The sequence below is a fragment of the Ranitomeya variabilis genome, chromosome 5 (genome assembly GCF_051348905.1).
Source record: "Ranitomeya variabilis isolate aRanVar5 chromosome 5, aRanVar5.hap1, whole genome shotgun sequence".
Lineage (NCBI taxonomy): Eukaryota > Metazoa > Chordata > Amphibia > Anura > Dendrobatidae > Ranitomeya > Ranitomeya variabilis.
Genome location: NC_135236.1, coordinates 530,073,538 through 530,088,494, shown reverse-complemented (window position 1 = coordinate 530,088,494; position 14,957 = coordinate 530,073,538). Strand labels below are relative to the sequence as shown.

At 42.4% G+C, this 14,957-nt stretch overlaps 1 protein-coding gene across 1 annotated transcript in view; it reads right to left on the bottom strand.

Moving 5' to 3' along the window:
• Nucleotides 1–12,826, bottom strand: part of PPP2R2B (protein phosphatase 2 regulatory subunit Bbeta) — a 480,390-nt gene extending 467,564 nt beyond the window's left edge. The window contains exons 1-2 of the mRNA XM_077265822.1: nt 12,802–12,826; nt 12,638–12,715 (exon numbers count right to left, since the gene is read on the bottom strand). Coding sequence (XP_077121937.1) covers nt 12,638–12,715; nt 12,802–12,811 — 88 coding nt within the window. The 5' untranslated portion in view covers nt 12,812–12,826. The remainder of the gene's footprint in view (nt 1–12,637; nt 12,716–12,801) is intronic.
• Nucleotides 12,827–14,957: the final 2,131 nt, after the last annotated feature.

Here is a 14,957-nt window from a genome sequence, read left to right as displayed (position 1 = left end):
TGCCTATGGGAATGCATGCGTACGCATGCGTTCACTGCGCTTGCGTACTTTGGACTGCGCATGTCCAGTAACTGGTTTACACGCCCATTGACATATTCACTCCTAGAAATATCGAACGCATATGCATAAAAAGTGCAAACGCAGGCAAAAAACGCATACAAATGCAGCTTTTTTTGTCATCATGTGTAAGCTGATGTGGATAAAAAATGCTCCGTTAGCATGCGTTGGCATGCGTTTTTGCATGCGGTTGCGGACAAGATGCTGTGGACTCAATCGCAAATGTGAAACTAGCCTAAGCCTTCTTAGCTGGGAGACCTGACACCTCATGCAAAATCTCCAATTTTATTTAATTCCAGACACACTCAGATGGCACAATTATAGACTTTACACGTGCTGCGCCGATTCTTTGGAATGCACTACCCAGGTTAATACGATTAATCCCCAATCCCCACAGTTTTAAGCGTGCCCTAAAAACTCATTTGTTCAGACTGGCCTACCGCCTCAATGCATTAACCTAACCATCCCTGTGTGGCCCATTTGAAAAAAAAAAAAAAAACCATAATCAGGTTCCTCTCATCATGTTCTCATACACTTCATGCAGTTAATAGCCCTCTGTGTCTGTACTGCTACATACTTAGGCTGATAACTGGTTCATGCAGCTTTACATGAACACCCGAGCCTTACACTATGGCTGGTCCAAATAACTAAAGCAATTGTTACCATCCACCTCTCGTGTCTCCCCTCTTCCACATAGTTTGTAAGCTTGCGAGCAGGGCCCTCATTCCTACTGGTATGTGTTTTGAACTGTGATTTCTGTTATGCTGTAATGTCTATTGTCTGTACAAGTCCCCTCTATAAGTTGCAAAGCGCTGCGGAATATGTTGGCGCTATATAAATAAAATTATTATTATTAATTATTATTATTATTATAAGTTTCATAGACTACTATTGACAGAAAAATGTAAGAATAGTAACACGGTTTGTGACTGAAAGTAATTACAGGCCTGACTGTCTGGGAGCCCTACTTACACAGGCAATCCACCAGATGGAGACTCAAATTGGTGTCTCCACATTTCAAAAAATTTGTAACATCAGCAGCAGTTGCAACAGCAGGCACTGGAGACACCACAAAGATGCCGCAGACTTCAATAACGCAAGGTCAATGCATGACAGTAAAAATGACACCATCGCTTAGTTTGCCTAGTCTTGCAAGTGGGGTGCAAAAGTCATTGGAGATCCATGACTTATTCATTTTTATGAAAGTTAACTGGTCTACAAGTTCAGGGGACAGCTGGATGCGCTTATCCATTAGAATACCACCAGCATCACTGCAAAGATGTTCTGAGAGAATGCTGGCTGCCAGGCATGACAAAACCTCCAAGGTGTGACAGGCGAGCTCAGGCCACTCGTCCATTTTTGAAGACCAAAATGCAAAAAGGTCCAATCCCCCTGATGGCATTGATATTGAGCTCCAGATACTTATGCACCATCCTCTCCCGTTGTTCACATTGTGCCAGACTTGTACTCTGTTCTGCTGGTCCACGGGCTGGTCTAAAAAAATGTGTGAAACGCCTCACAAAAATTGCTTATGCCAATTACACTGCTGATGCTAATGTTTTGCTATGTCGCCTAGATGTACTATGTGCCGCATGGCTGTCTTGGGGAAAACAACTCTTGTCAACAAGTGTGTTTTGATACTACAGCATGTGTGCATCCCTTTCTTCATGGTGGGAAGAATCTGGCTAAATTTACTCTTGTAACGTGGATCTAACAGAATAGCAACCCAGTAGTCAGCACTATTTCTAACCCGAAGACTACGAGCATCATGTTGAAGATAAGTCAGCAACAAGGCGCTCATGTGTTGAGCGCTTCCATGAGGTCCAAGTTCATGGTGTGATGGCAGGGTAACATTCAAAGACCCCTCTCATCAACCATGGACAACAGAGGGGGAATCTTTGTCCTCTTAATCTCTTGACTGTTGCATGTTCCATGGCTCCTGCACCTTCACTAACAGTTTGTCTGGTACCATGAACCTCCCTTGATCACTATAAGCCACCCTCCCTTGGCACTCGCCTGTGCGATGACAGTCCGGAATTTTGAGATATTGTTATCTCTTCTGCATCCTCCTCTGCTTCCACCTCTTCCTCTTGGACCACCTCCTCTTCACGCAGACTATTGAAAGTGTGCTCCAGCATGTAGATGACCGGAATAGTGATACTGATGATGGCATCTTCAGCGCTAACCATCTTAGCAGCCATTTCAAAACTGTGCAAAAGGATGCAGAGGTCCTTCATCTGTGTCCACTTTGCAAGCGTGATTTGCACCACGTCCATACTTCATTGGCTCAGGCTATGCAAAAGGACATACTGCACCAGGGCTTGTTGTTGCTGCAACATGTGCAGAGTAGTATTCCACCCTGTCGGAACATCGTTAATCAAATGGATAACTGGTAGGCAAAAAAGACCTCTGTAGCAATACAAGTCGATGACCTGCAGGGTGCGGAGGGGAAAGTGAGCACACAGCAGCTGCTCTTTCTGCAGCAGTGCATTCAGGTCAGGATAGTGGTGGAGAAATTGCTGTATCACCAGGTTGAGGACATGAATCATACAAGGCACGTGTGTGAGGTTCCCAGGACAAAGGGCAGCTATCAGGTTTGCACATGGCCTTCCCTGGCTCCAGGTTCAGTGGAGACAGCTATTGCTCTAATTTGGCCTGGATAGCTGTCCTCAATTCTGGAGCTGTGTGACTGCAATCTCCAAGGCATATTAATTTGGACACTATCTGATTGTGGTGAGCCACGGCTGCACAGTATGGAGGTGGGGGAATTCTATCTGCACCTTTGGAATGCATGTCGGATTAAGGGAAAGGTTGAGGGCACAAGTGGAGGCCGTAGAGGAGGTGGAGGAGGCAGAAGCAGTGGAGAAAGTGTTAGATATAAAGCTTTGTCCCGCAAGCCTTGGGGAAATAAAGACTTGTGGAGTAGCCCCTTGACTGCCTGCCCCCACAGCCACCAGAGTCACCCAGTGCCCAGTCAGTGAGATTTAACGCCCCTGCCCATGTTTGTCGTCCAGGTGTCAGTGGTGAAATGCACCCTGGCAGACAGATTTTTTCAGGGAATGGGTGATGTTTAGGTGACTTGCTGGTGTAGATCAGGCACAGCTTACTTAGAGACATAATGGAGACTGAGTAACTGGTACTGGGGACTGCGACGGCCATCAACTTTGTGAAACCATCTGTACCCACTAGGCGGAAAGGCAGCATTTCCATGGCCAACAGATTGGAGATTCTGGAGTTCAAGCTCTTAGCTTTGGCATGTGTAGGAGGAAGCATTCATGTATGTGACTACAACTGTGAGACTGAGGGTTGGCTGCTGTGCTGAGAAAGGGTAGAGAAATGAGAATAGGACAAACTGCTGGACTGTGAGTGACGTGCAGGCAGAGATGGTATGGTGGATTGAGATAGATGTGATGTACTAGGTTACACTAAAGCAATAGTCATGTCCAGTTCAGAAACAGCTGAGGGGCTTTCACTCACACCAACTGTAGGGTGTAAACAAGTGGAGTTTCTGTGGCTAGAGACCTGTGTGAGAAGACTTGGCATGGTGATGGAGGAGGAAGAAGCAGTTTATGGGGTTAACGGTACGACGGTCAGTGGTTGGCGAGGCCTGTTAGTCCACATTTTAATGCAGCGAGATTCCCACATTAAGGCATATTGGTCACGCATGTTCTGCTTCATACACGTAGTTATCAAATTATTGCAATTCTTCCCTCTAATGAGTTTTTTTTCTAATATGACAGATAACATGTGTTGGGTCATCCTTTGCGGTCTCAAAAAAGGCCCAGGCTTGGCAACCGTTGCCACCCCTGCGAATTGCACACTCGCGACTAGTGCTGGCCACAGCCAGAGTTGGGGCTGCATCACTTCGTGTCTGTATGGGAAACCACAACGTAACCTCCTCGTCTTCCTCCTCCTCCACCTCCTCTGCTGAGCTACTCAGCTGCGTACCTCTGTGTTCACACCATCTACAACCTCATAGTATCTAAGTCTCATCAGGATCACCTCCACCCTCAGTGGTTAACGTCTGATGACGAGAGTCTGGATTCTGCTCTGGCCCTGCTTCGTCTAGCCTTGGATCCAACATGAAAAAATTTTGGGCAAAGGTGCAGATGCTTTCCTCCTCTGGATTCTGTGAGTCCTCGGAGCAGACCTGTGATGCCCATGGAATAGAATGTGTGAACAGCTCTGCAGAATGGACCTTCTGTTGTTCCTCACAGTCAGTTGGGCATTTGGAAATTTGTAACATGGGGGAACTACCTCTGAGGATTATACTGTGTATGATGTTAAGGTGGAGGAAGAGGAGGAGAGGACACTTGATGCAGAGCTTGCCATCCACTGGAGCACATGCACTTCCTGAGCCTCATCTACAAGGTGTGCTGCTGTGCAGCTGCCAAAGAAAGGGAGTGTATTAGCCTGTCCAGTAACACATGTAGCTAATTGGGCCTCGTAGCTGCACCCCAATATTAGGTCTAATGATTTTTAAGTGGAAATCTGGCCTTCTGATTTGTCACTGAAACTGTTTTATTACAAACGATTTGGAGTAGCAAATGGTGCCTCTGGAGACTGCCACACAGCTTTTTGCACAATCTACTTTGATGCTGGAAGATCGATTTCACACAGGACAGGATCGTATCTATTTAACTGACAAGTTCTCTTTCAGCACCAGCACTAGCGCATGAGTGACCTCTCTGCACTGGGACACTGAGACAATGGCGCCAGCAAAACAAGATATTCTCTTTTTATATATGGCCAGGGACATGTGACTTCAGCGGCCACTGAAATAAAAAAAGAACCTAGACATGTTTGGCATGTGTGAACTCAAAATGGCAGGTCAGTTTTAGCATTTAGTGAACACGATAAAAAATAGCCCAAAAAACAATTGTGGAATTACACTTTTTTTGCAATTTCACAGCACTTTGAATTTTTTTTACCGTTTTCCAGTATATGATATAATAAAACCAATGGTGTCGTTCAAAAGTACAACTCACCCTGCAAAGACAAGCCCTCACGCGGCCATAATGATGGAAAAATAGAAATGTTATGGCTCTGGGAAGACAGGGAGCAAAAAACGGAAACTGAAAAACCCAAGGTCGTGAAGGGGTTAAAGCCCTTTTGAAAATGTTACATTTGCAACCATTAGTTATAATCTTTATTAAAGTCTTAACTTAGGCTGCTTTCACACTAGCATCGGTACGGGGCCGTCGCGCTGCGTCGGCCTGACGTACCGACGCATACTGTGAAGAAAATGCCCGACGTTGGCAGCGGAAGCAGTCTTAAGACGCTTCCGCTGCTTCATTGTAAGGTCCGGGGAAGAGGGGGTGGAGCACGTTACATGTAACGTTTTTTTGTGGCGGCGGTGCGCCAAAACACGACGCAACCATCGCACGACGGTTGCAACGTGTGGCACTGCATCGCAATGCGTCGGTAATGTTAGTCTATGGGGAAAAAACGCATCCTGCAGACAACTTTGCAGGATGCGTTTTTTCTCCGCAGTGCACAACGCCAGTGTGAAAGTAGCCTTAACGTAAAGTTAGTGATATAAAAAGAGACCACTATCACCATTAGGCTGGAGTCACACACAACGGATAAAAAAAAGGTCCGTTCAACACGGATGAGAATCACAGAAATGTTCCCTGGACAGTGATCCGTATGTCATCCATGTGCAGTGCAAGGATGCGATTTTCTCATATGTAAGCAACCGTGTGACATCCATATGGTGAGATTTTCTCACCGGCTTGCAAAATGGACATATAATGGATCGTGAAAACATATATGCAGTCTATATATATATATATATATATATATATATATATATATATATATATATATCTTTATATTTCATACAGAGCTAGATAGCAGAATAGCCTGTAATACATTTGTCAGCTTTTGCTAAATCATTACAGAACCCAACAGGATATGAGACATGGTTTACGTACATAAACCATTGCATATCTTTTAGATTTTTATATGTCCCTCACTAATAATGTTAGTAGTGTGTGTGTGTCAAATTTTGGAGCTGTAGGTGTTAAATTAAACAATTGAATTGCAGAAAAAACTGGCGTGGGCTCCCACACAATTTTCTCTGCCATAGAGGGAAAGCCAGTGACTGAGGGCAGATATTAATAGTCTATGGTTATTGCTCCCCCCGGCTAAAAACATCTGTCCCCAGCCACCCCAGAAATGGCGCATCTGTAATATGTGCCTATTCCGACACTTAGCCTCTCTCTTCCCATTGCCCTGTAGTGGAGGCATATGGGGTAATAAGGGATTAATGTCGCCTTGCTATTGTAAGGTGACATTAAGCCTGATTAATAATGGAGAGGTGTCAATAAGACACCTATCCATTATTAATCCAATAGTATGAATGGGTTAAAAAATACACACATATTAAGAATAAAGTCTTTTAATGAAATAATCAAACACAGCCGTGCTAATACTACTGGCTGGTCTGTAAACCACAGAGGCAGCTTTTCATTAATTCCTCCGTGGTTTACAGCCCGGTCGGTAGCATTAGCACTGCTCCCAGTTGTAAACTCTTTAGCCCCTTGAGATGGATTGCAGTGTGGGACTTGACTGAACAGTGGACAGGTATGAGATATTGTTGCTTTTTAATTTTTTTACAGGAGAACGAGGGCTTTGATTGGATTGAGAGTGTAATAAAGATGGTAAACCTGTGTGTTTAATTATTTCATTAAAAGACTTTATTCTTAATGTGTGTGTTGATTTAACCCTTTACTAACTATAGGATTAGTAATGGATAGGTGTCTTATTGACACCTCTCCATTTTTAACCAGGCTTAATGTCACATTACAATAGCAAGGTGACATTAGCCCCTTATTACCCCATATGCCACCACTACAGGGCAATGGGAAGAGAGAGGCTAAGTGCTGGAATAGGCACATCTTACAGATGCGCCTTTTCTGGCGTGGCTGGGGGCAGATGTTTTTAACCAGGGGGGGCAATGACCATGGTCCCTCTCTAGGCTATTAATATCTGCCCTCAGTCACTGGCTTTCCCTCTCTGGCAGAGAAAATTGCGCGGGAATCCACGTCACGTTTTTTCCATGAATTAATTCTTTAATTTAACACCTACAGCTCCAAAATTTGACACACACACACACTACTAACATTATTCGTGAGGGACATATAAAAATATAACAGATATGCAATGGTTTACTGTATGTAAACCATGTTTCATATCCTGTCGGGTTCTGCAATGATTTTACAGAACCCAGCAATTGAATTATCGGCTATTCTGCTACCTAACTCTCTATGAAATATAAATATAGATATATATATGTGTGTCAATCACGTGGCACCGCAGGTCTGAGGTAATTATGTTCTACTATTATCCTTTGAATACCCTTCCAGCTTCCACTTCTTTTGGCGATTCTCACCAGTGGCTCTAATCAATTTTATATTGGCACAATATCATTTAAGTATATGTTTGAGTTCCGGTGTGGGTCTTGGATTTAATTTAATATACAACTCTTTGCCTCTGATCTGTGGTTCCACTATTGGTAGAATTCACTTATCTTACCATCCCATAATATTTTATTGAATAAAACGTTTTTTAATTATAAGTTGTCTAATAAAAATTATTTTATGATACTTTTGGTCCTTTATGTCAAATCCTTTCTCTATATGGGTTTATATTTTTGTAGTAGTACGGTATGATACTACTCTCGCATATTCATAAATAATTGAGTATATTTGGGGTTAGAACAGTTAGTAATTTAAGAAAGAATAGAGGTACAGAGAGTAACATCAAGTGCATGTATACTAATGCCAGAAGCCTCGCCAACAAAATGGATGAATTAGAACTAATGTTGTTGGAGCATAATTATGACATGGTGGGGATATCTGAGACGTGGCCATGACTGGGCTGTTAACTTGCAGGGCTATAGCCTGTTCAGAAATGACCGTACAGATAAGCGAGGGGGAGGGGTGTGTCTATATGTAAAATCGACCTTAAAACCCATCCTGCGTGATAATATAGGTGAATCTAATGAAAATGTAGAGTCTCTGTGGGTGGAGATAAGGGGAGGGGGAAAAAATAATAAATTACTGATAGGGATTTGTTATAAATCTCCAAAACTAATGGAAGCAATGGAGAATATCCTCGTAAAGCAAATAGATGAAGCTGCGACTCAAGGAGAAGTCATTATTATGGGGGACTTCAACTACCCTGAAATAGATTGGGGAACAGAAACCTGCAGTTCCAGCAAAGGTAATCGGTTTTTGACAACTATGAGAGACAATTACCTTTCACAACTGGTTCAGGACCCAACAAGGAGGGGGGCACTGCTAGACCTAATATTAACCAACAGGCCAGACCGCATATCAAATATAAGGGTTGGGGGTCACTTGGGGAATAGTGATCACAAAATAATAAGTTTTCATGTAACCTTTAATAAGATGGGTAGTAGGGGGGTGACAAGGACACTAAACTTCAGGAGGGCAAATTTCCAACGGATGAGAGAGGATCTTGGTGCAATTAACTGGGACGATATCCTGAGACACAAAAATACACAAAGAAAATGGGAGACATTTATTAGCATCCTGGATAGGACCTGTGCACAGTATATACCGTATGGGAATAAACATACTAGAAATAGGAGGAAACCAATATGGCTAAATAGAGCTGTAAGGGGCGCAATAAGGGACAAAAAGAAAGCATTTAGAGAATTAAAGGAAGTAGGTAGTGAGGAGGCATTAAATAAATACAGAAAATTAAATACATTCTGTAAAAAGCAAATCAAGGCAGCAAAGATTGAGACCGAGAGACTCATTGCCAGAGAGAGTAAAAATAATCCCAAAATATTCTTTAACTATATAAATAGTAAGAAACTAAAAAATGACAGTGTTGGCCCCCTTAAAAATAGTCTGGGTGAAATGGTGGATGAGGATGAGGAAAAAGCCAATATGCTAAATGACTTTTTTTCATCAGTATTTACAAAAGAAAATCCCATGGCAGACAAAATGACTAGTGATAAAAATTCCCCATTAAATGTCACCTGCTTAACCCAGCAGGAAGTACAGCGGAGTCTAAAAATAACTAAAATTGACAAATCTCCGGGCCCAGATGGGATACACCCCCGAGTACTGCAGGAACTAAGTACAGTCATTGATAGACCATTATTTTTAATCTTTAAAGACTCCATAATAACAGGGTCTGTACCACAGGACTGGCGTATAGCAAATGTGGTGCCAATATTCAAAAAAGGGGCAAAAACTGAACTCGGTAATTATAGGCCAGTAAGTTTAACCTCTACTGTGGGTAAAATCCTGGAGGGCATTCTAAGGGATGCTATGCTGGAGTATCTGAAGAGGAATAACCTCATGACCCAGTATCAGCACGGGTTTACTAGGGACCGTTCATGTCAGACTAATTTGATCAGCTTCTATGAAGAGGTAAGTTCAGGACTGGACCAAGGGAACCCAGTGGACGTAGTATATATGGACTTTTCCAAAGCTTTTGATACGGTGCCACACAAAAGGTTGTTACATAAAATGAGAGTAATGGGGATAGGGGAAAATATGTGTAAGTGGGTTGAGAGCTGGCTCAGGGATAGGAAACAAAGGGTGGTTATTAATGGAGCACACTCGGACTGGGTCACGGTTAGCAGTGGGGTACCACAGGGGTCAGTATTGGGCCCTCTTCTTTTTAACATATTTATTAATGACCTTGTAGGGGGCATTCAGAGTAGAATTTCAATATTTGCAGATGACACTAAACTCTGCAGGGTAATCAATACAGGGGAGGACAATTTTATATTACAGGATGATTTATGTAAACTAGAAGCTTGGGCTGATAAATGGCAAATGAGCTTTAATGGGGATAAATGTAAGGTCATGCACTTGGGTAGAAGTAATAAGATGTATAACTATGTGCTTAATTCTAAAACTCTGGGCAAAACCGTCAATGAAAAAGACCTGGGTGTATGGGTGGATGACAAACTCATATTCAGTGGCCAGTGTCAGGCAGCTGCTACAAAGGCAAATAAAATAATGGGATGTATTAAAAGAGGCATAGATGCTCATGAGGAGAACATAATTTTACCTCTATACAAGTCACTAGTTCGACCACACTTAGAATACTGTGCACAGTTCTGGTCTCCGGTGTATAAGAAAGACATAGCTGAACTGGAGCGGGTGCAGAGAAGAGCGACCAAGGTTATTAGAGGACTGAGGGGTCTGCAATACCAAGATAGGTTATTACACTTGGGGCTATTTAGTTTGGAAAAACGAAGACTAAGGGGTGATCTTATGTTAATGTATAAATATATGAGGGGACAGTACAAAGACCTTTCTGATGATCTTTTTAATCATAGACCTGAGACAGGGACAAGGGGGCATCCTCTACGTCTGGAGGAAAGAAGGTTTAAGCATAATAACAGACGCGGATTCTTTACTGTAAGAGCAGTGAGACTATGGAACTCTCTGCCGTATGATGTTGTAATGAGTGATTCATTAATTAAATTTAAGAGGGGACTGGATACCTTTCTGGAAAAGTATAATGTTACAGGGTATATACACTAGATTCCTTGATAAGGCGTTGATCCAGGGAACTAGTCTGATTGCCGTATGTGGAGTCGGGAAGGAATTTTTTTCCCCATGGTGGAGTTACTCTTTGCCACATGGGGTTTTTTTGCCTTCCCCTGGATCAACATGTTAGGGCATGTTAGGTTAGGCTATGGGTTGAACTAGATGGACTTACAGTCTTCCTTCAACCTTAATAACTATGTAACTATGTAACTATTTACTATTTAAAGGTCTGAAAGAGGTAAGTGACACACTACAAAAATGTTTGGGCAAACCGATATAAAGGGAAGAAATGCTTATTTAACTACCGTAAATGAAAAGAATTCCATGCCTCAGGGTTAGTAGTTGGTTAAGAATAAAGAATATGCAGTATTGAGTACTGAGTGTATTACAGGAAAAAAAGGAAATTAATGGAACACTCACACGTGGTGTCTTGTCTGCAGCATATTTGGTGCGTAAAGCACGGGTTTTACAGTAGCCGCTTGATCAATGAGATTTATATAATCTCATTTTTACATAGGGTTTTTCTCTGTGCGAATTTTGAGACCTGCTGTGTTTTTGCTAAGGGCTGTCCCACACGTCCAGATAATTCCGGTACCGGAATAAATCGGTACCGGAGTTATCCGTGTCCGTGTGCCTGGGAACTCACGGAGGCCATACGTGCGGCACACGTGTGCCGCCCGTATGGCGAGTGGGTACCACACGGAGCGTGTGGTACCCACTCTGCATGGTGCTGAAGCTGCTGAAGCTGCGATTCATATCCTCTCTGCAGTAGCGTTTGCTGCAGAGAAAATATGAAGAATAGTGTTAAAAATAAAGATTTAGGTGTCCGCCGCCCCCCCACCCCCTGTGCGCCCCCCCGCTGGTTAGAAAATACTTACCCGGGTCCCCCGTCGGCTGTCGCTCCTTCCTGGTCTGGCCGCGGCTTCTCCTGCATGCGGTCACGTGGGGCCGATCATTTACAGTCATGAATATGTGGCTCCACCTCCCATAGGGGCGGAGCCGACTATTCATGATTGTAAATGATCGGCCCCACGTGACCGCATACAGTAAGCCGCGGCCAGACCAGGAAGGAGCGAGGGAGCGGGAAAGTATTTTCTGACCAGCGGGGGGGCGCACAGGGGGTGGGGGGGCGGCGGACACATGGATCTTTATTTTTAACACTATTCTTCATATTTTCTCTATAGCAAACGCTGCTGCAGGGAAGATATGAATACCGGCTTCAGCACCATGTGGGGGGGACAGCGCTTACTGTAGCGCTGTCTCCTGCACGCACACGGACCCCAGACGGAGAATGTCCGTGTGAGGTCCGTGTTTTACACGGACCCATTGACTCTATTGGGTCCGTGTAATCCGTGCGCTCCCACGAACACTGACATGTCTCCGTGTTTGGCACACGGAGACACGGTCCGCAAAAAATCAATGACATCTGAACAGATGCATTGATTTTTATGGGTCTACGTGTGTCAGTGTCTCCGGTACGGGAGGAAACTGTCACCTCACGTACCGGAGCCACTGACGTGTGAAACCGGCCTAAGACGCAGCATGTTAATTCTCGCAGCTTTATTTGCAGTGCATTTCACTCGTTAAAACGAATGGATGAAAAAATGCTAATAAAAATGCATCAAAAGGCATGTAAATATGCACATTAAATATGTCAAATACATCTGTATTGCATACAGCATTTTTCCTACCAGAATGCAGAAAAGAATGCTGCAAAAGGTCACGTGTGAACATAGCCTAACAGTATTAATAAATATGCCCCAAATATTTATACAACAATGCTTATCTAGCACCATCAGTTATCTATAAAAGCTTAGAACTAACCCTTTAATTTCTGTGTTCCTAAAACATTTGTAAAGCACCTAATATCCAATCTAAGATCACTTTTTGTAAAATAGTCACTTCTTGTTAATTACATTGTAGCTAGAGAAAAAATATAAGTTACGGTAACATAAAATGTGCTTGAATAAAAGAGATGGGCATTTGAATTCCTTATTAGTTTTCTTTTTATTCCTAGTAATTGATTCATTTACCTTCTGCATCCCCAAGGTCCCATGTCCCTTTAACCTGTGAGAAGCACCAAAACGTCTCCTGAGTAAAGTTCTCAAATCCTAGTAAAAAAAAAAACACACCATGATCTAAAAATGTAGCGTAGAGTATGTAGCAGAATATTTATAGCAAACCATCCAATACTTACCGGTCAGCATGCTTCATGTACGATTTGCCAATTCGCTGGAGAGTAGCTTTCCTGCTAGGATCCGAGTGTATCTACTCCCTATCTGATGGCTTTTTTTGTATTCTGCCTGAGCACAATGTTAGCTTCATTTAAGTCTGGTTCAATTGGAGTCAGTCCCCTGCACATCAGTGATAGCGTCACAGAGAAGTATGAAGGCCTGTAGTCACAGTAAACTTCTGAAAACATGTCATAGAATACTAATCTAACGCAGTGGAGAAAATGCACAGCACACTAAAAATAAACTCAAAACAGCCGAAGTCCTAAGTTTTCTTTATTAGCATTTATCTAAGCAAACCTAATGCATAAGTGAATTAATTAATACAGATTAGGTATACATGTGCATTATGAAATGCTCAAAACAGATTAGCTCTTGTGTTCAATGCTGGTTGCCCAAGTATAAATTTCATTTATATGACTAAACCCATGTCTATAAGGTCATAACAAAAAAACCTATTCTATCATTTAACCCCTTCCTGACCTTAGATGTAGTCATACGTCCTTATTTTGGGAAGGACTCTCCAATATATATATACCCATAAATAAGTGTTTATATGAAATAAAACAACCAAAAAGACATATTTGGTATTGCGGAGTCCGGAACGATCCACCATATAAGGCTGTGTGCACACGTTGCTGATTTTTCGATTTTTTTTCGCGATAAAAACGCTATAAAACTGCAAAAAAAAGAATACATTATGCACCCCATCATTTAGAATGAATTCTGCAATTTTTGTGCACATGATGCGTTTTTTTCCGCGAAAAAAACGCATCGTGGAAAAAACCCAGCATGTTCATTAATTTTGCATTTTTTTTGCGGATTTCCCACTATAAAATGCATTGGGAAATGTCTGGAAAAAAAACACACCAAAAACGCGGCAAAAACGCGGCAAAAACGCATGCAGATTTCTTGCAGAAAATTTCAGGTTTCTCTCAGGAAATTTCTGCAAGAAATCCTGAACGTGTGCACATAGCCTAAAACTGTCACACTAGTTCACCCATTCATTGCACACCGTAAAAAAAAACCATACTTTTTCATCATGCCACTGAACAAAAAGTGGAATAAAACACAGCAAAAGACAAATGTACAGTACATTAAAATGGTATAGCTGAAAACGTCATCTTGACACCATACAGCTCAATCAGCGGAAAAATAGAAAAGATTTTGAGTTCTGCCTCAAAAAAATCAGAAAAGAAAGTAAACAAAAAAAGGCATGTGCCCCAAAATGCTACCAATAAAAAATCAAGTCCTGCAAAAAACAAGCCCTCGTATTACTGTCAAAACATGGCTATGGAAAAACTTGCTTTTGCAAAAAAAGTCTCTTTGTGTGTGACAGCAGCCAAACCTAGAAAAATATATAAATCTGTATCACTGTAATCACACTGACCATAAGAATAAGGTCGCCTAATCACTTATACCGCACGAGAAATGTTGTGAAAAAGTAAATTAAATCAAATCACCTGCTGTTGATTTGTTCACTGCAGCAGATTTCGGCGTATATTTACCCTGCGCTCTACACTGAGCGCTTACACTGGGGTTTCCCTGTAAATCTGTAAAATACTTGATTCAGGCAGATGGAGTCACTTTGGACGTTGTCTGGCCTATGATCCAGTGTTGTCCGTCTTTTTAGGCATGTATAAAAGTGCCGTCGGCCACAGTTTTGTGCACTTCTGAAAAGGACACTGCTGAAAAGAAGCCAGACGAAGTCCAGAGTAACTCTGCTGCCTCATAGTGAATAGATCTGTTGGGGGTTTCATGTGAATCACGTAATTCGGAGATTTATATGGAAACCCCGATTTAAGTGCTCAGAATAAAGCACAGGATAAATGTGATCCCAAACGTTATCTAAAATGTTCCCAATAAAAGCTTTATCTCAAATCCACAAAAAAAGAAAGTCCCCGCTCAGGTCCATAATCTGTTAACAGAAATATAGGGGGCTTTCACATTACTGGTAGCCCAAAGGCTCTGGAAAAGTGCTAAGGCTCCTCGCTCCCCCCCAAAAGAAATCCAGCAAATTTTGCACTTCCAAATCCAAATGCCCCCTCCCTTCTGAGCCCCTCAGTAGGCTTAAACCACATTTGACATCCAAATGTTTGGAATTTCTGTATCAATTTGCAAT